Here is a 23,488-nt window from a genome sequence, read left to right as displayed (position 1 = left end):
GAACAAACTAAACGTGCAAACTGACCATGTCTCAGTGGGTGCCAGCCGCTCATTTCAACGGGCTGCACAACGATGGATAATGAAAACTGAGCCTGCCTTGAATTAAGCGCGTGATTCGCAGAAAAGCACGACTGTTTCCTGAGTGAAAAAAAAAAAAAATCTGGTAGGTATTATTGGTTGGCAAAGCTTTGGAAAAAACCGTTCGGCCTGAGTACAGCGAAATGATGCGGGCATCTCGCAAGCTAGGACCCTCGCCATCTCCCCGCCCCCTTTTGTTTGCTGGTTTATAGTGATGTTCATACATGGCGGCCCCGCCGGGGTGGTGCAGTGGTAAGACGCCCAACTACTGTGCCGGAGTACCCGGGTTCGAACCCGACCTCGGCGGCTGCGTTTCGATGGAGGCGAAACGAAGAGGCGTCGTGTGCTGTGCGATGTCAGCTCACATTAAAGATCCCCAGGTGGTCGAAATTACTCCGTCGCCCTCCACTACGGCTCCTCTTTCTCTCTTTCCACTTTCACTCCGATCTTCCTCCGTTCCCTTACGGCGCGGTTGCGGTGGCCACAGCAAACAAGTGAGATATATTATAGTTACCGCGCCTTTCCCTTGCTATAAATAAATCAGTTTAAAAATCATACATGGGAATACAAGTCTTGTCTCCAAGCCATTCGCTCAGTATTGCGGAGGGGATAAAAACTAATATGAAGAGAGGAAAAAAAAAAAAAAAAAGGACGAAACGTCCGCGACAGGACTCGAACCTGCAATCTTCTGATCCGAAGTCAGACGCCTTATCCATTAGGCCACGCGGACAACTGATCGGGATGCTTTATTTCGCCGGGTTCTCAATGTTGTGAGCAAGACCGACTGAAATACAGACCTGCACAAAAAACGGGGTCCTATGGGACCTCGTGCGCCAACTTTCGTTACCTTTCTCGTCGTTGAGGGCGCTCGGTTGACCTGTTCGTCTGTCATTTTCATCATCATCAAATCACAAATTAATATAAACAAACTGTACCCAAATTAAAAAAAAAAAGATCTTTGCCCAAGTTATACTTCTAAAATTTTGCCTTTTTGTATTTTAGCGGAGAGTGTTTATTTTTATAATGTTTTTCTGTCGCCAGAAGACATACCGCGATTCCGCTTTGTGCGACGGCACTGCTGCCCCGCCGGGGTGGTGCAGTGGTAAGACGCCCGACTACTGTGCCGGAGTTCCCGGGATCGAATCCCGGCCTCGGCGGCTGCGTTTCGATGGAGGCGAAACGAAGTGGCGTCCGTGTGCTGTGCGATGTCAGCGCACGTTAAAGATCCCCAGGTGGTCGAAATTACTCCGTAGCCCTCCACTACGGCCCCCTTTCTCTCTATCCACTTTCACCCCCACCTTCATCCCTTCCCTACGGCGCGGTTCAGGTGTCCACAGAGCAAGTGTGACAGATACTGCGCCTTTCCCTTCCTATGAACCAACCAACCAACCAACGGCACTGCAGTTACTCGCTGCACATGCGCAGAACAGGTGCTTGTGCATTACAGCGTGGACAGATAAATAAACTATAACGACGAAGAAAAATGACAGAACTAATAGACCCTTCTTATTAACAGGTTTACAGTAGCGCCAGGTTACCCGTAGTGTTCGTTTCCTAGCGGCGAAGGCTATGAACTAGAAGGTGCGCGCTGGAGCAGTGCTATCTGTGCAGGTCTGTATTTCAGTCGGTCTTGGTTGTGAGAAGGTAGACTGCCCCACCCTCTCGCTTCGCTGTTCTATGGCGGGGAAACACCCTGGAGTTACTGTATAACCAAGTTTTCTATCACCGCAGGACGGCCGATCCATGCCATCGGCGGACCGCTTACCAAATTTTCTATCGCCGTGGGACAGCCGATCCATGCCATCGGCGGACCGCTTTACCCACATGCTCCAGTCCCCTCGGTTTTGAGAGAGCGAGTTACCAAACCAAACTGTCCCTTCGAAACCAGTGATTTTCCTACACACAGTCTCAGTGTGGGGGAGAGGGGGGGTACATGCCCTCTTGTTTTTCTGAAGGCAGCCTTTTAATTTGTGACGATATACTTTAGAAAGAGAGGGGGCCGTAGGCTGGTGACTGCCAAACATCACTCCCGCTTCCCCGATACCCTCCCCTCCTCTACCTGCACGCACGCACACACACACACACACACACACACACACACACACACACACACACACACACACACACACACACACACACACACACACACACACACACACACACACACACACACACACGCGCGCGCGCACACGTGCCTCCTCATTTTAATTCCTGAGGAAAGTCCGGATGGAAACTGTGCTGCCTTCGGAACCGCAATTCAGTACCGTTATGTGGGCTAGTAAAGAGCAGAGACATTAGTCTGCCAACCAAGATCCGTATAACTCGTGCTATGGTCTTTCCAGTTGTGATGTATGGATGCGAGAGTTGGACTGTGAAAAAGGCTGACCGCCGAAGAATTGACGCGTTTGAATTGTGGTGCTGGCGAAGACTCTTGAGAGTTCCTTGGACTGCCAGAAGATCAAATCAGTCGATATTGTCGACAATAAACCCTGACTGCTCATTGGAGGGTCAAATTTTAAAGTTAAAGCTCAGCTACTTTGGTCATCTGATTAGAAGAGAGGAGTCGCTGGAGAAAGATTTGATGTTGGGAAAGGTTGAGGGTCGCCGGAGAAGGGGTAGGCAGCGAACGCGATGGTTAGATGCCATTCTCGAGGCATTGCAGATGAAGCTATGTGATGTTAAGAAGATAGTGAGAGACCGGAAAGCGTGGCGTGACATGGTCCATAGGGTCACGAAGAGTCGGACACGACTGAACGCCTGAACTGAACTGAATGTGGGCTTCGGTCGACCGCCGGCATGAGGGAGAGTAATGTCGGGATGATGGAATCGCGTGGGTCAGCATGCTGATCTGGCACATCTCGATCTCTGTCGAGCACCCGTCTCCGTCGAGAGCGATATCACTGGGCCGCCTGGGCCACAGATCGGCGAGTTGAGTTGTCGTCAGCTGGTCCCGCGCTGCCCGCGCCAAGCCGGCGCCGCCCTTACCCTCACCCGTCCGACTTGTCAGAAAGGAAGGGTGCGGGAGCACGGATTGTCACCACCGCTAGCCAGTCCTTTTGCCCCAACAGCTATCATGGTGAAAGCTTGTGGGCCTCGTACTATCTTTTGCGTCCATTAAATGGACATTTTTGAGACCAGCTAGACCGGCTTCCTGCTTTGGTTGGCGGCCGCGTTGATAATTAATGTTGGATAGCGAAATCCTTATTGGAACCTATTGGATTTTTTTCGAAGGTATATAGCTGCCTGCTCTTTTTGTGTTTGACTCCGCAGCCGCGTATCCAAAAGCAAATGCTCTGCTGCTGTACTACATACTTTCTGGGTATATACTTACCTTTCGACGATTGCACGCCCCACGTATCGACATTGGTGACACATACGCAGCTAGACGTCACACTGCACGCGGTGTACCGCGCGCTCTATGTGTACGTGGTGGTCACAGTTTGTGTCTTCGAGAAAAATTAATGTGAAATTACATGAATACACGCTATTTCGTGAAGATAAAGCGAAATGAACTGCGTTCCCACGGGGCGAGACGGTTCGCCGCCCGGTTGCGCTGGGTTAACGTATCTCCAGAGCCAGTCGGTGACCGCCGAAATTCAATTACTGTGGGTGGAAAACGAGCCGTAAAATATGTTTTCTCTCTCTTTCTTGCCTCCCAGTGGACTTATTTGCTTTTTATCCGGCAAGAGAGAGTTGCCTTAAAATATTCGTTTCTTCCTCTCTCGCTTCCTTTTGTATGGTCTGGCACCAAACTGGTCTCGGCTTCCTGAATCACTTTGCTCACAAGGCTGAGACAACAACAACAACAAAAAGAGAGAGAGAGAATTCAAGATAAGCTAGGCCTTATCTCCCGACCTTTGTCTCCCACAGCGCGTGCGCATGAAAGGCGCGGCGCTGAGCCGTAAATGGAGACGCGTGGGTTCTGCCGGAAGTTTTATCGCCCACCTCCATGTATGCCGCTTGTGAAAGTAAATGAACGAGGGGTTGTCGGGAGGGGAAGGGAGGTTAAGAGTGGGAAAGTCGCGTCTTTTGTGCACCCCGGGTATACCTAAAGCCCGGTATACCAGTGACCCGCATATAATCTCCTCCGATAAAAAATAAATTTGCTCCCTTAGCTCACGCTTCGAAAATCCGAAAAAAAAAAAAAAAGAAGAAAAAAATGTCGCTGGCTGGACATGTGGGGATAAAAATATGTGAAGTGCAGCTGGTGGTCGGTTTTGCAACTCTCGTTCGTCGTGTTCGGCGTATCGACCGTGTGTCGTCTAGCTGCACTGCGTGAAGTCAGTACTCGCCAAGAAAAAAAAAAAAAAAAAAGAGGAAGAAGAAAGGGCGCTTTCTCTAAGCTTCGATAACTATGCTTCTCTTAGAAGCGGAACGGTAGCGGGGCCGTTTCAAGGTTTGCTGTCCGATTTGCATGAGGCAGTATCGCGCGGTGATATACCGCAGAAAGGCCGCTTATAATTCTAACCCTCATATAATATGAGTTCTAATTTTGGGATGGCAAAAAAAGGAAGAGGTTTTCATCCGCGTATAAGGCGAATGATGAAAGCTCACCAAAAGCATTTATTTATGGGACATGAGTCCATCTATGCGTTCGGGCGTCCATGAGATGTGTCACACTTATTCGCGAGGTTCGGTGAGGTACCACAAGATTGTGACGTAATTATCTGGTAACGTCATCCGTCATGACCACGCCGTGCGTCTGATGCAGGCGTCCGTGCTGTGCTATGGAGCTTCCTCGAACGCCACACCACACTCATGCATACAGAAGCAGGCACAGTAAAGTAGGAATCAGCGGTGTTTCAAAGGCTGTCTTAATAATTAGTTCACAGGAAAGTATCTGTCGCATTTGTTACGTGAGTACCTGAACCGCGCCGTAAGGGATAGGAGAAAGGAGACTGGACAGAGAGATAGAACTCGTATGGGACACCCGCCCACTCAGGAAACCGAGGCAATGAGGCTTCTCATCAACACACTCGAGGTTTTGTCGGCCGAGCGGTGAGGTCTAATGCCGATCGAACTCGAAATGGAAGGATTGCTTACATACAGTGACATTGCACAACACTGCAAACTCTCTGGCGAGTATACCCACCACCACACAAATCACTAACAAGACAATTGTTTTGGGGGAAACTACAAACGAACTCCTTCCTCAATCCTGCGGTTTACGCACACATATTTCTAGACAGCATGAGCTCATCCTGCACTAGGTGCGGAGAGAAAGCCGACCTTAATCATATCTTATGGGATTGCTCAGAGGACCCGCCTCCCAAGGCTCTCATAGAAGCTCCCTCACTTGAATCCTGGGAGGAAGTGCTGCGCAACGCGAGCCCCGATATACAGTTGGGCGCCGTAAGCCGCGCTGAAGAAGTCGCCTCAAGCCACCAGCTAATGGCCGCTTGGCTCTTCCACTATGGTACTCCCCTGATGGGACTGGGACAGGTAGGTCACCGCCGCTTGCGGCGGGGGCTAGCCTGCCACAGAATTTTTATCTTTTGTAGGCCGTCATTGCACCCGCCACCGTTTCGGTGGTGGATTGGATTGGATTGGAAAACATTTATTTCATCGCTCAAGCAGGTCGATGGAGAGACGTACTAGATGGCCGCTAGTCCATGGCTGGCGGCGACCTTATTAGCCCGCTCGATGGCCCGTAGTTGAATCTGCGGGTCCGAGCTGACCAGCACGGCTTCCCACTGCTCGGGAGAAGGGAGCTGTATTAATTCCACCGCAGGTGGATCATTTGCGCAGTTCCAGAGAATATGATCATATGTCGCTCTTTCGCCGCATTTACTGCAGATTGGATTGTACTGGTCTGGGTACATCAGGGCAAGCACCGCCGGATTTAGGAGAGAGCGTGTTTGTAGTCGGCGCCAGGTAACTTCCTGTGCCTTTGTTAAAGATTTGTGGGGGGGCGGATATGTGCGCCTTTCCAGCCTGAAGTGATGGGTAATGTCATGAAAAGAAATTAACCCGTCCTTCGTGAAATTCGGGTCGGAGGGCGCGCTCACTGCCCGGTCGACGAAACCTCGGGCTTGCGCGTGAGCCGCCTCGTTCCCCGGATTAGACGAGTGGGCCGGGACCCAGATTAGTTCAATTTCCCTAACCGGAGTAGGGGTGCTTTGGAGGATGCGGAGGGAGGTAGACGTGATGCGACCCCTCGCGAAATTGCGAATGGCTGTTTTAGAATCACTGAATATAATATCGGCGGACGTGTTTGCAATAGCTAAGGCTATGGCCGCTTCCTCCGCCGTCTCGGAGGAGGTGGATGCGATTGATGCGGCCGCCAACGGAGAACCGTTCCCATTCACAGCGGCCAGTGCGAACGCTTGTATCTGGGTGTGCCGATATTCCGCCGCGTCCACGTATGCTGCATTGACGTGTCGGCCGTACTTGGCATGTAGGGCGCGAGCCCTCGCCATGCGTCGGCCTTCGTGGTGCGCGGGGTGCATATTCTTGGGCAAGGGTTTAATGAATAGAGCTGTCCTAATGTGTGTAGGTAAGTGTGTTTTCGCGTCCTTATCTGGAAGTTGTTCGCACATGTGTAGTCTGTACAGGATGGACCTTCCCGCGTTCGTGCGAGTGAGTCGTCCGAGCTGGGAGACAAGGTGTGCCTCGCACAGCTCCGAAAGTGTGTTGTGAACCCCAAGGGCCACTAACCTTTCCGTAGACGTGCTGTGCGGGAGCCCAAGGGCAGCCTTGTAGGCCTGTCGGATTAGGCTCTCGACCTTCATTCTTTCCGCGAATTGCAGTTTCAGGTACGGGAGAGAGTAGACAATTTTGCTCAGTACAAAAGCCTGGACTAATCGACAGAGATCTTTTTCTTTCATTCCTTTTCTTTTGTTGGCGATTCGTCTGATAAGTCGTACAGTCTGATTCACCGTGGCAGTGAGTCTGTTGATTGTTTCGGTGTTTTTGCGATTGTTTTGTATGTACATGCCCAGTATGCGCATGGTTTGAACCTCCCTGACCGGTTGGCCTCTCAAAAATACGTTCAGGGCGATCGGGGGGGCCTGGTTTGCATTTCTTCCTCGCGGCTTGGCCCTGAAAACCAGCAGTTCTGATTTTGCGTGCGAGCATTCAAGGCCCGCTCCCGACGCGTAGGTTTCGATTATGTCGACTGCCTGCTGCAGCGTATCCTCTATTTGGCCGTCATTCCCCGTGGTTACCCACAGGGTGATGTCGTCCGCGTAGAAGGTGTGCTGCAGCCCCGGCAGGGCAGCGAGCTTGGGGGGAAGTGTAATGAGTGCAAGATTAAATAGGAAAGGCGAGAGCACCGAGCCTTGTGGTGTGCCCCGGCTTCCCAGAGGAATGGGATCTGATTTAAGGCTACCTAGAGTGAGCTCTGCTGTCCGCTCTGATAGGAATGATCGGACATAATTAAATATCCGTTCACCAGGGTCCAATTGAGAGAGATTCGTGAGGATTGTCTCATGCGAGACGTTGTCTCATGCAGCCGGGGTGGTGCAGTGGTAAGACGCCCGACTACTGTGCCGGATTTCCCGGCCGGGTTCGAACCCGACCTCGGCGGCTGCGTTTCGATGGAGGCGAAACGAAGAGGCGTTCGTGTGCTGTGCGATGTCAGCGCACGTTAAAGATCTCCATCTTATACTGCAGGATCTTTCTGGAACAGATAGCCCCCATGTGTAAACACTGCTCAACTCCGGCCAGTCTCATACACATGGCGTGGACTTGTACACACTACAACACAGACAACTCAAACACCCCTGAGACGTGGGAGTCTCCTCTGCGTACTTCCGAGCTAGCAGACCAACGCTGGCTTATCCAGCGCGCGGTGGAGGCCGCGGCATCCCAAAGGATCCCCGCCGACCTCCTCTAAGCCAGCGCAACCGGTCCTTTGACCGGTCCCCTGTTTTTGGGCGCAATAAAAGAGTTCACCACCACCCAGGTGGTCGAAATATACTCCGTAGCCCTCCACTACGGCTCCTCTTTTTCTCTCTCCACTTTCAGTCCCACCTTCCTCCCTTCCCTTACGGCGCAGTTCAGGTGTCCACAGAGCAAGAGTGACAGATACTGCGCCTTTCCCTTCCCGCCGTGTCGAGGTACCCGAGAGCTGGTATATCTCGCAATCTGTTAGCCTGGGCTGGGCTGTTAATTTTTGCAGTCTTTTAATAGATTCACTTCGACTGCGCTGTTGTTCGCTCTCTTCGTAACCTTTAAACTTCACTGAAGTATTCTAGCTCAAATCTCTGCGCGCTCTTGAGAAGTGGTGGCCCGGCCCAATGTCGGTTTCCGAGCCATTATTCTGCTTACACCGTCGCTTCTATAGCTTATTCCATGGAAAGGGCCATTTCTCTTGGATGATTACTTAACGATCGGTTTCGAAAACGCCCACACTTTCGAAACGCGTACGCACGGCGCGCCGTCCCACCGGGAAGCTTTTCTGCTTTCGTCGCTTCAAACAAATTGCTTCGCTAACACCGCGCGATCTTCGCAAAGTCGAAAATAGCGCCGGCAGTGTACACTCTGCAGATTGCTTTCTAACGACGGGTGTGTGCACTTGAAGTGGCGCTCTTTCTTGCATCTCCTCTCTCTCTCTCTCTCTCTCTCTCTCTCTCTCTCTCTCTCTCTCTCTCTCTCTCTCTCTCTCTCTCTCTCCTCGCCGCTTCATTCGGTGTTTTTTTTTTTCCTTCTCCTTTCTTTCTTACATTGCCCGGAGCAGTCTGTGATTTTTGAGGAGATTGATCTCACCGAGCTCAGCGTGGCCGAATGCAGTACAAAGAATGCAAACCACAGTTTTCAGGTGAGTTCTCGTCACTATATGTATGCAGTTGTGGATATATATAATACAACGCTATGGCTCGCCGCGTTTCTTCTTTCCTTTTGCACCATTGCGAACTGTGGTGGCACCGCAGTCGTGTCAAAAATAGTCCAAGTCGCAAGATTTTCCGCGACTCCTTGTTGTTGTGCGAAGGTTTGGAGGGGTGTGAAGCGCACCCTCACCTGAAGGTTTGAAATAATATGGAACGGTGGAAAACGAGACATATGTATGCTTCGCGGCCCACATGTGAGGCGGTGTACCGGCGAGTAGCAGCGCTATTACGGAAACAGCTATGAAAGCTCCGGGCTGCAAAGGTTACTCGTACGCTTCCACCAGAAAATTGCTGGGGATTAGTCTCATCAGGGTGCACGTTCTGGCGAGTTTTTTTTTTTTTTTTTTTTTTTTTTTTTTTTTTATATAATCATGAAAATACAGCGCTTTGAAGACATGGACAAAACATAGAGTGCGCAGCATAGCGCACATGCTATCCACTCGATGTTTTGTCCTTGCCTTCAAAGCGGTGTATTTCCATGTTGGTCTCGTTAATACAAAACATAGGGTCAAACTTTACGTTAACGTGCGATGACTGATGTTCGTAAATATACTTTTTTTTTCTGAACATTTCTGTTTTCCTTTTTAATTTATGTTGTGCGCTTTGGTATATTTCATGCTTATTCACGGCAGTCCGTCAGGTATACAAGACTTGGTGAATAAATTGCTAAATGCGAGCTTCATTCAAGATTATAAGCTTTGTATAAGCAGCTACAATGTTTACTGACGTATATGTGCTGTAAAGAAACGAATTCCGTGACGTATGTGTCAGCATTGTGCAGAGGTCCGCTGTGTGCAGATTATCACTCCCTTTCGGAGGCTGATCCTGTGCGCCGAGACGAGGAAAGAAATGGAGGATTGGATCTCAGCCCTCAAGAGTGTCTGCAACAAGGACTTCTATGAAGTGAGCTTGGTTGGCTGCTTCGGCAAACGTGCCCAACCCGCGTACATGTTTCGCCTTCTGCGACATCTCGTGCATGATTTCTTTTAAGTTACGTTTATTCATGGTTCAGCAGCTAGGCCATCGCAGCAGCTGCTGTACTATATAATATAAACTACTACAAAATTAGTTTATTTTTACTTGACGGAAAAGAAAAGTTATCTATGTTCATGCATGATGTTTTATTGAACGAAGTGTCTAAAGGTACGTCCGACGTATCCATTCGATTCTCGTAAAGATACGGCGGACGTCGATATACAGGCTCATGGCTATATGCACGTCGAACGCGGCCATTGCTACGCGTGAATGGATCTCATCCTCTATGATATCAGCTAGCCGCGACTCTCGATGAGGTGCTACGAAGAGTGCATCCGTTCTAACATAGATCACGGTCTTCACTTAGGGTTGTGTACGGCAAACATCGCTGTCAAGCACATAGCCGCAGGCGATATGCTACGTACTGCACCAGCTCCACCAGCTGGCATCGAGATACGCACATTCACGAGCAGCTTTCGCTTCGCACTAAACTATCACCTCGATCTGCCCGTAATGCGAGCGAGATATTCCTAGCATTTACGCTGTCTTAGGTCCTGCATCGACCTCCGAAGATCTAGCGCCGGCACAACACACACACACCTCGCCGTGCAACTGAACATTCGGCAGTCCAAAGTATGTAGGTATGTATGTGAAATGGCATTATGCTCGTTCCTCACATGCAGACCGAGGAAACAGGATGTTTTTAGCTAAATTCTTCGTTTAAATTCTACCTCAGAGCCGTGACAGAAGACATGCCGAATCTACTAGAGGCCTGCACATCGACTCGTCGAGGCGAAGACCTACTGCACCGCACCGCAAGAGTGCACAACCGGAAAGCCGGAAGCGTGAATGATCCGAATTCCATGTGAACAGCAATGTTCTTTGGTATATTGGGGAAGACTAGACTAAAGTGCTTAGGCTGCATCTTTTTCTTGTCGTTGAAGTTTGCGTACATGTAGTTTAAACCCCCGCATGCTCGAGGTTAGCGTGACCCGACTGAACGGCCGCGCAGCTTTGAAACGATCGGGATGGATATGCATGCATCGCCGGACTTAGGTACGCGGTAGAAAATGTGCGCTGCACATTTCGTTGCAGAAGCTGACTCTTGGAATTTTGCAGAGTGTGCCATGCAAGTGATCGTTGCTACAACCACGCATCCATGTTCCAACGGCTGGCCTACCCCGAGGCGCATAAATGTTCAACCGTGGACGTATCAATGATCGAAGAGAGGACAGATTTTCACAATATTGGGCGCGAAATCGATAGTTACCAGTGCTCAGTGTTAGATAAATTCTGCCTTGATCATGCGCAATTCAGTGTTTCAGGTGTGGTCAGTAGCTATATAAGTTTGAACAGTTCGCCTTTCAAGTCAGCGGCGCCAGCGATGGATTGGCGGAGCGATTTTCCACGCTACACCGCTGTCTTGCCAGAAAGCCTACCTAGGCGGCGTTTGACATTCACCTGCTTTTTGTTGGCCCCGTAATTGAAAGCAACGCCTTCAGAAACGCGTTAAATGTTCAAAAATGTATTCTCTTCAACAGTTTCACTCCAGGCTGTCAAAGCAGGCGGACGTTGATAAAACAGTTGAGCACTCCAGTCTTTAGAAATCTGTACAATCACCTTCAGTTTGTAAAATTATTGGAATAGGTCACTTTCCGATCGCTACGACATAGACCCTCATGACAGCGCTGTCACGTGAATAAGGACCACACCAGGCCGAAAGCTTGTCTCATATAACATAGCTAACCAAGGTATATCTTACAGGTTTAATGTATTTATTTTGTGTGTAATGACATATGTTCTTTAGGCTGTAGCTTGTTTAGGAACCTCTTAGGAAACCAAAAATGCAGGAAATTTGCACGTCTCTCCTAGGATCATGCTGGGATGGAAAGGGATCTGTTGCAAATTGTACAAAATGTTTCCTCTTTTCTCGACTCTGGCGCACGTGTAAGATATGGTTTATTGTTAGTTCATCTCCACACTCCTTGCATATTGGTTTGTCCTCTTTCATAAGTATGAAGCTGTGTGTGAGGTTTGGGTATGTGTTTTGTGAAGATGACCTAAAATGTCCTCCATATTGTGTTTTTGATTACTGCATGATTTCCATTCCTTAATGACAGGTTTGACAAGTATAGTTTGTAGTTTATTTCAATGTTTCAAAAATCCTGCCATTTCACTCTCACATTTCTTTGTACAAGCTTCTTGGTATCTTCATGCAGCATATTCACCCTCTGTAATTTAGCATTGCGTCAAGGTAACCTGGTTATTTCTTTTCATCACCTTTCAAGACTACTGTCCCGATTTCATAAAGTTTCTGACGACAGGAACTCCTTGGAAGTCATAGAAATAAATGAGATCCACAATCATGAGCTATCTAGGGTATGCATATACATGTCCATCGCTCAGTGGAATGGCGTCAGTATGCTGTTAGAACAGGTCTTGAGATAACAACAACCATTGTCTGAGGTGGTCCTTTAATGGGCATTGAAATGCTATGTAACTACAGGTACTGATAGAACTCTTGACCATGTTATGTGATGATGCGATCCTTGCATGAATATAGGTATACATTTCAGAATCTGCAGTGCACCACTTGACCATTTGCCACCAGTTTGTGCGAGAATGTATTTTTCATGCATGTTAACCAGTATTTAACAGATGACCCCTGTGCACAAGCCAAAAGTGCCACGAGCCAAATGTCACGAGGCCACACGACATGGCAGGAGCTGTTAAGCCAAGCTTACAAAGTTATATTTGAAATATTTCAGCTTCAACGTTTCAGCTCCAATTAAGAAAGGTTGAGGCTTACAGAGGTCTATGCCAGGTTGTCTATCACCTAACAGGGCAGCCTACGACCGTATGCTAATGAGTATATCTGAGATAACAGAGACATGAATTAAGGAATTAGTAATAATGTTTGTAGCAAAGGGCATGTAAATTAACGAGAATCCACAGTAGGATCTGCAGACAAGAACCATTAACGCTGGCACACCATACCCTTACAGGTGGAGATTAGGCGTCTCCCTAATTTTTTGTCTGCTCAAAGCTTGTCATTTCCTTCGTTCTTCCAGATGAGGAAGATGTGAAAATGATAGCATCCAAAATGCCAGAGACCATCGTTAACAAGGATGCTGATCCCAACAGCGTAAAAAGGAATTTCAGAAAAGATGGGTGACTAGTAATGCTGGCAACAGTTGAAACTAAGTGGAAAGGCATGAAATTGAAATGCAACATATGCAGAGATATGTTGCGAGACGACCAGTCTGTGGTGTGCGACATCTGTCTCCGTTAGTTTCATCAAGTGATTGGCCAAAGCAGATGGGGCTTGTGGTTTTGTGATAAGTGCAGTGTAGTAGCATAGATACAACCTTGCCCATTAATAATTCGAGTGAAGTAAGTGCATTGTTTTGTTTTGTTCATGGTTTCCATGAAAACATTATGAGAAATTTTTTCCTAGAGAATGTTTGCTGAAATGTGAATATAATGTGCAATAAAACTAGTGTTTTCTTGCTGTTTACTTTTCCTTGTATACATTAGTTCTGTGAAGAAAACCACAGGCTAGAAAGAAATGTAATGGCATAAATTTTGATACTTGGCCCCGTTGTGCTGGCTCAGTAGTTAGAGTGCTTGGCTGCTGAACCCAAAGATGCAGATTCGGTTCCAGCCACAGCAGGGGCATTTCAATAGAGGCGAAACAATAGGCCGTCATGCACCGTGAGGTGTCAGTGCATGTAAAAGGACCCCGGATGGTCGAAATTATACCGGAGCCCTCAACTATTGTGTTCCTCATAGCCGTAGTTATTTTGGTATGCTAAACCAGATATATATCACATCATACTCTGAGTAAGATGCTATTCATGGTCAGTTAATCATACACTAAATGATCAATTTTTTTTCTGCATGGTACAGCAGCTGTTGTACAATTTTACTTTAGCCTTCATGAAGAATATCACACTGGCTCCACATGGCCTTCTGTTGACCCTTGATATGCGTCACAATCACACACCCGAGTATGTATTTGTCTAAAGGCACCTATGCATGCAAGGAGGGGACCGTTACTTTCCACTTGTCAGAACTGAAATGCATGATCCACATCATTTCTGTAATTCAACTACTTGCTATCTGAACTGTCCAGCATTGATGCAAGTTTCAAAGAACTGCAATTAGCAAATTAATCTAAGCAGCAAACCATGCCAAGAACTGCTTCGGTTTCATCTTTAGCAACTGTTTGGGAACTAAAATTAGCCAAATGTTGCAAAACATAGATGAGAGGTTACAAAATCTAAAAAACAATGCAGCCTACCTGTGGCATGTAGGGTTTCACATCCTAAAGTGACATATGTAGCTATGAAGAATACCGTAGTGGAGAGCTCCAGACTAATTTGACTGCCCGGGTTTTGTACTTTGCATTGACATCTTGCAGAAAACAGAAGCATTTGCTAAAATGGCGAGAATTGGGCCTAGCTGGTTATTCATGTTGGTTTCACTGCGCTAACACATTGAACGACAGAAAAGACCAGTCGCGCTCCGTGGTGTTTGTCTTTTCTGTCGTTCAATGTGTTAGCGCGGTGAAACCAACAAGAAGCATTTGCATTTCACCTGCACCAAAGTGCGACTGCCATCACTGGTATTAAACATCACGACCTTGGGGCAAGTAGCGGAACGTGCCACTAAGATGTCGCAGCGTCTACGTGCATGCTATACACGTCAACCTTTCTAGCATTAAAGCTGTCACATGCATGGCAGATATTCATGTTCAGCTTTGGACTGACAAGTTTAAAAGTGTACTATTTGTGTTTGTCTAGCATGAAAAACAAAGGAAACTAAGGAAAAACGAAAAAAAAAATGAACATAATATGTTGAAAAAGCACTAGTCATTAACACATAAAGCATATTCGTTCCTTTATTAATGATAAAGTGGCCTTCAACAATAGTACAAAGCCTGAACATTTAGAAAGGTGCTGTGCCAGGCAGCTATTTTACAGAAACCTGAACCATTTCACCTGTAGTAATGCGCATCCCGGCGGTGTGGGCTGGGACTTATTTTTCGGTCCACTCCAACATGCGAAAACTGCATCATGTGCATTCCCATTTTCCGAGTTTTGAGCTCTGTAGTACAGGCTAACAAATTGTCGATGACTTATTTTCGTCTGATTGTTGCACAGCGCGTGTAAATAAATTACCACTGCACCTAATAAACACTGACATGCACGTGCAACATCGCCGATCATAAACGGACACACTGATGTCCGTCCGGACATCGGCGCACTCATCACAGCACTCATCGTAGTCTCACACAGCAGTCTAGTAGGACGTAATCCGTAATCACAGCATCTCACGGTAAGCACAAACCACACCTCCAGTTGTACAACAAACACGAATGACGCGATGCTTGGGCTAGAGACACGCCGGCGGTGCCCAGCTTTTTCAGCGCCGCTTGTACTACGTAGAACTTGCAGCACCAAACCTCAATGCGAGCAGAAAGCGATGCGTTACGTGACGCATCTCATCACAGATGGAAGTGAGGAAACTTTGAAGAATCAAAACTACATAATTACTTAACGACCGTCGAAGACGTTAATCCACATAATAACGAGGACCAAATGAGCGGGCGTGCGGGCCGCGGGCTGGCCGTCAACACCGCGATTACATGCGCTTGCGCTCTGGTCGTGCTTGCCACCCTGCCGCGGTCCAACTCACGTAAACCTATCATCATGCCATCACGTAGTATATCACCCATTCTAGGCACTATTCTTGCCACTGTACTATTCTTTGTAATTTCACATTTCACGCATGCAGTATGTAGTACATACTTCTTGCACCTCGCACGTACACACCTCATACCAACTCCGATTTGGCTACATATGGCTACCATGTTGTTGCTACAACCACATCTGGGGATCTCGGATCAGTCCGGCTTTCCCGACGGATCCCAAGGCCCATATCGGAGAAAAATGCGTTGGGTCCGTCGGAAGATCCCTACCGATCGGGTCCGTCCGCCGTACCTCTGAAAAATATTTCCCGGATCCGTCGGACGGATCCCGAAGAAAAACGCACCGGGTCCGTCGGACGTACCTTTAAGACCATTGATCGGGTCCGTCGGACGTACCTTTAGCCACAGCCTTATTGAAAACCTCTGCGTTTGTTCCATTACGGCTCTCTGCCGTGCCATACGTCATATGAGGTTTTTGAATATAATACCTCCCGCGGGCGCTTTTATGCACAGGAAAGAAAGCAAAATCGAAAATTTTGTTCCGGATATCGTAATGATAGCGCTTATATCATCCTGAAAAGGGTACTAAGTATTAGCGGCGCGTGGATTCGGTTTAAATTCTGCGCCCGTGGCCCCGGGCAAAAAGTGCACAAGAGGAACCACCGTGAAAGGAACACTACTTGTCGCTCGCAGACTGGTATCGCCACCTAGTGGTGCGAAAGAGAAACTGAAGCGGTAAGTTCGATTTTTGTGGTAGGTGCTGCCGGTTGTGTCACGCTGCAACCTGTTTTTGAAACAGAAGCTTGGCTCCTACTTTATCTGTTTTAGCGCGCATAATAAGTTATGAAGAATGAGTCAGCAACTCGACATGGTAGTGTTTTCTCGTCGGAGAGAGGGCTGTGGCGTTTCCGTAGATAGCAGTCCATGGTTTCAAAGCATAGAGATAGTAATATAAGATGATTACCAGCGCGGATTTCGAGAGAGAGAGTAAACTTTAATTGTTTAACGGAATAGCGTGGGTGGTTTTCTCAGTCCGGAATAACATTGGCTTGGGCTGCCTCCCAGGCCCTGGTGAGCAGGCTGCGCTGCTCAGAGAGACCCGTGTGGGCCAGCTCTGCTTCCCACTGCACTTGGCTGAGTGCTCGAGACTTGAGTTATATATTCCCAAGTACAGTGCATTCGGAGCTTTTGGGGCGCGCAGCCATGGATGCGGCCTTAGTTACTCTGGTGATTGTTTAAATTCCTCCTTGGGCTCAATTACATTCACACCTTTCCAGATTTCAAAATGCATCCTGCATGTTTATTATTATTTTTTTTTAACACTGTAGTTTTCTTATACGGCTAATGTCAACGAATAATATTGTGAGTGCGCTGACGTGCACCTCTGTGTCTTGCACACTGGTTCTACTTTACCTAAAAAAAAATGTGTGTATCTTTCTTGTAGCTTCCAAAGTTGCTACATGTCTAAGAAACAAACAACAACAACAAAAAAAAAAAAAAAAGATGTGCATGAGCACAGCTCTCAGGCAGTCTCCCCTGTCTGACAAGTTTTCTGCACAGGGCACAGAACACCAGCAAGACTTTCTGTCTGGGCAGCACAACTGGTATGTGACATCTCATGCTCGTCCAACCTACTGCAATGTTTGCAAGGAGGCTCTGTCAGGTGTCACCTCACATGGTCTGTCCTGTGAAGGTGAGCTGCTTCCTTCATAAATTGCTTTGCGCTATTTTGCACTGACCTTGCGGCATGTTGCTGGGCTCATTCAGTTGTTTCAACTACACAGAATGTCAGGTTAGTTTACTGGCTTGTATTACATAGCAGTCAGAAAATGCTGACATTACTCACTATTTGCCATAGTCAAAGCCACTATATCTTGCCTAACGTGGTGGCTGTTAGGTTTTCAAACCGCCTTGAAAATCCATGGAGCTGCAGCCACTAAAAAGCATCCATTTGTATTCGTTGTTTTGTTTTTGGTTTGCATGCTTTTTATAACCATTTCATTCTGTTGACTTGTACTCATATTTGCTGCACCTGTCCATAAAGCAGTTTTTGTGATAGGTAAAAGTTGTTCAGGTTTCGTAAATACATGTGCACTTAATTATATCAGATGTGTGCAACAGTGCCATGGCCTTTGATTGACCTATCGTATAAAAAACTTGGTGGAGAGCCTGGGATCAGTTTTCGGGGCATGATTCATCACCTTGATATATTACATAATTTGCTGCCTTCTTTCTTTTTTTTTTTTTTTTTTTTGTAGTTTGCAAGTTCAAGGCACACAAAAAGTGCGCGCTCAAGTCTCCAAACAACTGCAAGTGGACAACGTTAGCTTCAGTAGGAAAAGACATTATAGAAGATGAAGATGGGGTATGTCCTTTAACTTGGCCTCAATATAAAGTGAGTGCCTTAATTTGTTAACAAGGTGGGTGGTCTGCAGCCCAATCTGCTACATGTTTTTACCTTTGTTCTAAGAAATCTGTAGCTTTGTAGCTTGTATCACATATGATACAAGCAGGTATAACATCATTTAATGACATTCCAGCATGAACACAAGTATTAAATTATATTCCCCAGAGCATAGCGATGGCATTAGCTGCTTATTATAAAACTAGGCCTTTCAGAAAAACACATTTAAAAATGAGCATGTTTGTGGTTAATTCACGCACTGATGGGAATATTCTGGCACCCAACATTAGGGGGCGGGGGGGGGGGGGGGGGTGCTGCTGGACATGCTAGCCTCCACTGTATAACATTTGAAAACACTAGAAAAATGCCTTAATTTGGTAGATTTTGATTGCACAGCCACTTTATTGAAGGAATATGGACACCAAATTTTATGTTTTTCTATTGAATGATGTAGAATACAAGAATAACCATGTGAAATTTGCCTATGCTCAGTAAATCATTTATTGAACTTTTTCCGCTCATGTTGCTGTGAATGTAGTTTCAGCAGCATGACAATGGTTTTGATATCAGAGGTCAGTTTAGGCTCGATGAGGCATAAAAAAATTGTGACTTAACCTCTGCATCATCATTTGAATTTAATGTAACTCTTACAATATCGTCTTGCTGGAGATAAAACAATGAGGAATGAAGAAATAGCTATGATATTGCTCTTTTGTTTGCCCTAAACTGAAATTTGACATCCAAGCCATTGAAAGGAAAACAAACTATGCAAAGGAAGAATTTTGACTGTAAATTGTTTACCAGGCAAAAATGAACTTAGACCAATGTTTTCAGGCAGTACCCTCAATATTTGTTGTAAGAGAGCGTAACATGCTATATAATGTCTTGCACATTGTTATTAAAGAAAATATTATCGAGTCGGGGTTTAGTGTCAATACTCATCATAATAGATTGAACAAGTTTTATATTTCTCCACTCTGTGTACCACAAATGAACAAAAGAGTTCAGAATTTTCAATTAATGTTTTCATATTATCGAAATGAAAAAATCAAGCATGACTACTTTGCTCTGAAGGGAATGTAAGTGTAACTTTGTTAAGATGCTCCGGAATGAAAGCAAGGTTACTATATTCTGCAAAAGTTTGCAAGGCTTGGGCCTATGGAAAAAAATATATATATCCAGCATAACAATGTGAGCCAATCACCTGAAATATACAAAGTATGAAGTACAAAAGTGAATGCATACTTCTTCCTCTAGTTACTGTGCCAGATAGCAACATAGAGCTGCAGCAAAATTTTTTTCAGGTACTAACATCCTGCATGCTGTTACTACCCATATGAAAGTGCTCAGTGGAAGGAGGCAGTAGCGACAAATGTAAAAAATAACCTGCTATCAGCTTTTGTAAACTTCGTCTGCCATTGCCATTCTTTTTAAATTGAGTCTAAGAATTCCGCAATACACAGAGTAAGAGGAATGCACACAGTAAGTACATGCTTGTGTCTTATCTTTATTTTCAATGCAGAATAACTACAAATACTTATTCCATGCTGTACATAGCATGCTCATTGCACGGGTGATGGTCTTGTTGCAATGTCCAGCACCTGACCATGCCACATCAATGGATGGAAGGGAACCTACCTGTCAGTGCAAAATGCTGTGTGTGTGACAAAACCTGCGGCAGTGTCCTCAGGCTCCAGGACTGGAGGTGTCTTTGGTGCAGAGCCACGGTATGCAACTTTCTTTGGCTGCCAAGTATGCCCTCCAGTTTTCCAGCTTCTTATTTACAGATGTGCCATTTCTGATTTTCAGCTTCACAGGTTGCATGTCGGAGAGTGCATTTTGTGGTGCAAATGATGTTAAATTTGAAAGCCCCAAGCACCCGGTGCTACCAACCTTGGTCATTCTGCTCTAGCGTGACTTTGCCTGTGCAGTGAAGGCACAGGCCCCCTTGTTCCTCGCAATCTTGTGGCTTCATATTGTCATGTCCTGATGTGTGCCTGTGTACTTTTCGAGCCAGCATTATGCGTTCTCTCTCTCTTCCACCCCCCCCCCCCCCCCCCCCCCCCCTTCTCTTGCCCTTTGTATATCTCCTAGGTGCACACGGCCTGCAAGACCCAGTGCACAGTGCAGTGCCCACTTGGTGTCTGCAGGGCCTCGGTGATTCCGCCAACAGCACTACACAGCACAGGTGCCGGTTCAGATGAGCCCTGGGAAGCAGTGGTGCCCACTCGTCGAGCCAGTTTTGGAACATCCACAGTAAGAATGAAAACTCATGCAAGGGATTAAATAAAAGAATGAAGTTTTGTTTTGATGAGGAGGAAACAATTTTATTGGCAGTCTTAATTTAGACGTCTGATATATTGAAGGCCAGGTGGACCATGACTCACTGCAATTCCTTGGTGAGATCCACCAACAAGGTGGATTAGGTAAGGGGAATAGGTCTTGGATGGTAGTGGGAGCTAGGTGATGGCAACTGGGTAAGAAAAAAGAGTGTTCAATGCCAGCTTTGGTGGAAGAGCAGTTAGGGCAATGGGGGTGTGGTACAAGTTTGCATTTGAAGAGCCTAGCTGGGGCTAAGAGTAATTTGAACTGTATTCTGTGGTAATAATATACATGAATATCTCGGATCAAAAGGGCATGGTGCGATGAAGTAAGATTAGCTAGGTGTGACTGCACGGTTGATGGCTATCTTCCATTGTCCACTATCAGGGAGGTGGGGGCTTGACCATAGGATCATTGGCGTCCAGTGAAAAATTCTATGGGCGAGCTGATGGGCCAGCTCATTACCGGTGGTCTCGATATGGCCAGGAATCCACAGAAGGGCAAAAGCTGCTGAATGCAATTTCCTGTGTGTTACAAGCTGCAGAAGAAATTTCCTTGTATTTATTTATCGTGCAACATGAAAAATGGTAAAATACATTGAATGGACATATTTGCACTGTAATGTGTGAAACTACGAAAGATAAAGGTCATTAGTAGCATTTTAGATTGTGTTCCTTTAGTGTCCTGCACTTAAAATGAACGCTTGGTTGAGGCAGTTTAGATTTTGTCGTATTACTACTCATATTAACATGGCAAAATAGATTGGCCTTAATGGGCTTTGTGACTGTGAGTTCCCCTACTTACGAGTTCATACTTATGGTGACCATACTAAGGAAGCAGGACTGTACTGCCTTTTCTGGTTAAAACCAAATTTCAAGGATTGAATTCAATGTACTATTATCATTTCTGACCTGATTGTTAAATTTAAATTTGAAAGTCCAGCCTCTGGTTATGAGTCATGTTAGTCATTTACACCCTATTAATTTTTCTATCTAGTTAAGTTAGAACCTGTTTCTCATATCAGGATAGCTTTCAGCATCTCTATGAGGTTACCTTCTAAAACAAGTTGTTGCAAAAATTTCTGACTGTGTTGCTCATTTGGTATTGAAGGGACATGTTAACAGGAAAAATGAAACTTGTGTTTGCTAGGCACATCTTGACATGTAAATTGCTTCCCAGGATTCTCCACAACCAGGCCAGGCAGGGAGCACACCCTTGCTGGTGTTTGTCAACTCCAAGTCTGGTGATAACCAGGGAGTTCGATTCATCCGACGCTTCAAGCAGCTCCTCAATCCAGCCCAAGTTTTTGACCTCATGAATGGAGGTCCCAGCCTTGGGTAGGTACACCGACCAATATATTGTTTTATGGTATTGCGTGATCTTGTAGATATGAATGGCTGCTATAACTTTGGCCAGCAAATATTTTGTTACTACTCTATTTACCCACATACTCTAACCTTTTAGCACTCTTTAATGCCCTTTGCGTGGGCCATAAGGGAATATAAAATAAAGAAATAAATTTAAATTGTGACTTCAGCACATACAGTAAGCACCTTGTATTGTATCCTCGATGCATTAGGGGTGTGAGTGAGGTCTTCTTTTGTTGACTCAATCTACACTCGTGTGATTAAGCATATAATAACAGAATTCACCGCAGCTTCTATTCTCTGTGATAAGGCTGTTGTGCACGTACTACATGGCAGCATTGAAACTTTTGATAGTTTAGATCAGTTGTTCTCAGCCATGGATGTGTTGGAGCATCTTGTACTTGTAGCATGTACAAGTATAGTTTAGATCAGTTGTTCTCAGCCATGGATGTGTTGGGGCATCTTGTACTTGTAGCATGTACAAGTATGGACATAAGTAAACTGAGCACACTTTTCTGTTCTAATTGTAATCATGTCTTTGCACTCGGACATAATGAAACTTTATTTGACCTTGAGAAAGCATAGTAACCTCTATTAACAGGCTGCACATATTGCAGCTGCCAGTTTGCGGAATTGGTGTTGAGTCAAATTATAAACTGGCCTCTAAAAAATGTGCACTTGATGAGCCAGCGTGCCATTACCTGCAGAGAACGTGTGAAAAAGGTGATGTGTTGGTACTGTTATGCGTGCCGCTAGAAAAGATTGGACTCCTCCTAACACTGCCACTTGCCGATCGGACTCTTTGCATTGAAGCCCCATCAGGCAGCGCAGCCAGAACACGAGTTTCAACTATGCCGTCATCAACAAACGCCGCAGACTTCTCTCACGTTTCTTTTGCTTTGAGAAACTAGAGTCAACTTTTCGTGCTTTTAACCCATCAAAACTGTGTCTAGCAACTTCATTTTTGTGGGTGTAGGTTTCATTGACCCTGACAATCACTTCGCGGACCTCCTGGGATCCGTGGAAGCCCATTTGAGAACACTGGTTTAGATAGAAACTGTGCCAATAGCCTCCTGTTGTCATTTTTGTTTTGTTGGTAAGTGAAAATTCAGTTACGTGCCCCTTTTTTGCTTGAAAATCTTATCATTGTAGAAGCTTTTCTGAAGGAGCATAGAGTAAACTGTCACCCAATACAGATTTTTTTCTAGTAGTATGTATGGCAATGTGCTTGCTTACAGACCTGAGCACTCCACTAACCGATAAGTGGGGCTCCATTTACTTGACATTGCTGGAGGTATAGTGTGGTGCCTTTTGCAGTCTGCGCATGTTCCGGGCATTCGTGCCCCTCCGGGTGCTGGTGTGTGCGGGAGACGGCAGTGTGAGCTGGGTGCTGAGCGAGATGGACCGGCTGTCTCTGCATCGGCAGTGCCAGACTGGTGTGCTTCCATTGGGCACGGGAAACGACCTGGCACGAGTGTTGGGCTGGGGCTCTGTCTGCGACGACGACGCACAGCTACCACAGCTGCTTGAAAAGTACACCTGTGCAGCGCCACGACTCCTCGATCGGTGAGCTCTGTGGTTATGTTGAAGCATCTAGAATGCAAACCGCCTGTTTATTGTGCCCGGAAATTTCCTCTGACCTCCAGGAATTATTGTATACCAGATGGCATAAAACTGTGACACAGAACCAGATGTGTCACATCATTGCGTAAATATGAGCTGATATGCAAGGTGTCTATAAGCTATAATTTAGCTCTTCCTTCCAGCTCGTGCATTGAGAAAGTATTTGATGCAGCTT

General features: G+C 46.4%; 2 protein-coding genes and 1 non-coding gene across 6 annotated transcripts in view; 1 reads left to right on the top strand and 2 right to left on the bottom strand.

Annotated features, from left to right (window-relative positions):
• LOC146198148 (diacylglycerol kinase delta) overlaps window positions 1-23,488 on the top strand; it is a 262,183-nt gene that overhangs the window by 193,291 nt on the left and 45,404 nt on the right. Inside the window, exons 4-11 of one of the 4 annotated variants that reach the window (XM_084593475.1) lie at window positions 8,759-8,839; window positions 9,708-9,812; window positions 17,158-17,290; window positions 17,856-17,962; window positions 19,600-19,728; window positions 20,096-20,257; window positions 21,503-21,660; window positions 23,008-23,256. In XM_084593475.1, coding sequence (XP_084449601.1) covers window positions 8,759-8,839; window positions 9,708-9,812; window positions 17,158-17,290; window positions 17,856-17,962; window positions 19,600-19,728; window positions 20,096-20,257; window positions 21,503-21,660; window positions 23,008-23,256 — 1,124 coding nt within the window. The other 3 variants (XM_084593476.1, XM_084593478.1, XM_084593477.1) reach the window with 3 other exon arrangements.
• TRNAR-UCG (transfer RNA arginine (anticodon UCG)) lies at window positions 736-808 on the bottom strand. The gene has a single exon. It is a non-coding gene; the product is annotated as a tRNA-Arg (tRNA).
• LOC146198149 (uncharacterized) lies at window positions 5,573-7,719 on the bottom strand. The gene is made up of 2 exons (XM_084595702.1): window positions 7,707-7,719; window positions 5,573-7,522 (listed from the first exon to the last, which is right to left on the bottom strand). Exons 1-2 carry the CDS (start codon window positions 7,717-7,719, stop codon window positions 5,673-5,675), a joined length of 1,863 nt encoding a protein of 620 aa, XP_084451828.1. The 3' UTR covers window positions 5,573-5,672.

This window comes from Amblyomma maculatum, chromosome 2 (genome assembly GCF_055883805.1).
Source record: "Amblyomma maculatum isolate TAMU_Amacu chromosome 2, ASM5588380v1, whole genome shotgun sequence".
Taxonomy (NCBI): Eukaryota; Metazoa; Arthropoda; class Arachnida; order Ixodida; family Ixodidae; genus Amblyomma; species Amblyomma maculatum.
Note: the sequence above shows the minus strand (reverse complement) of the source record. Positions and strands in the feature narration are given on the sequence as shown.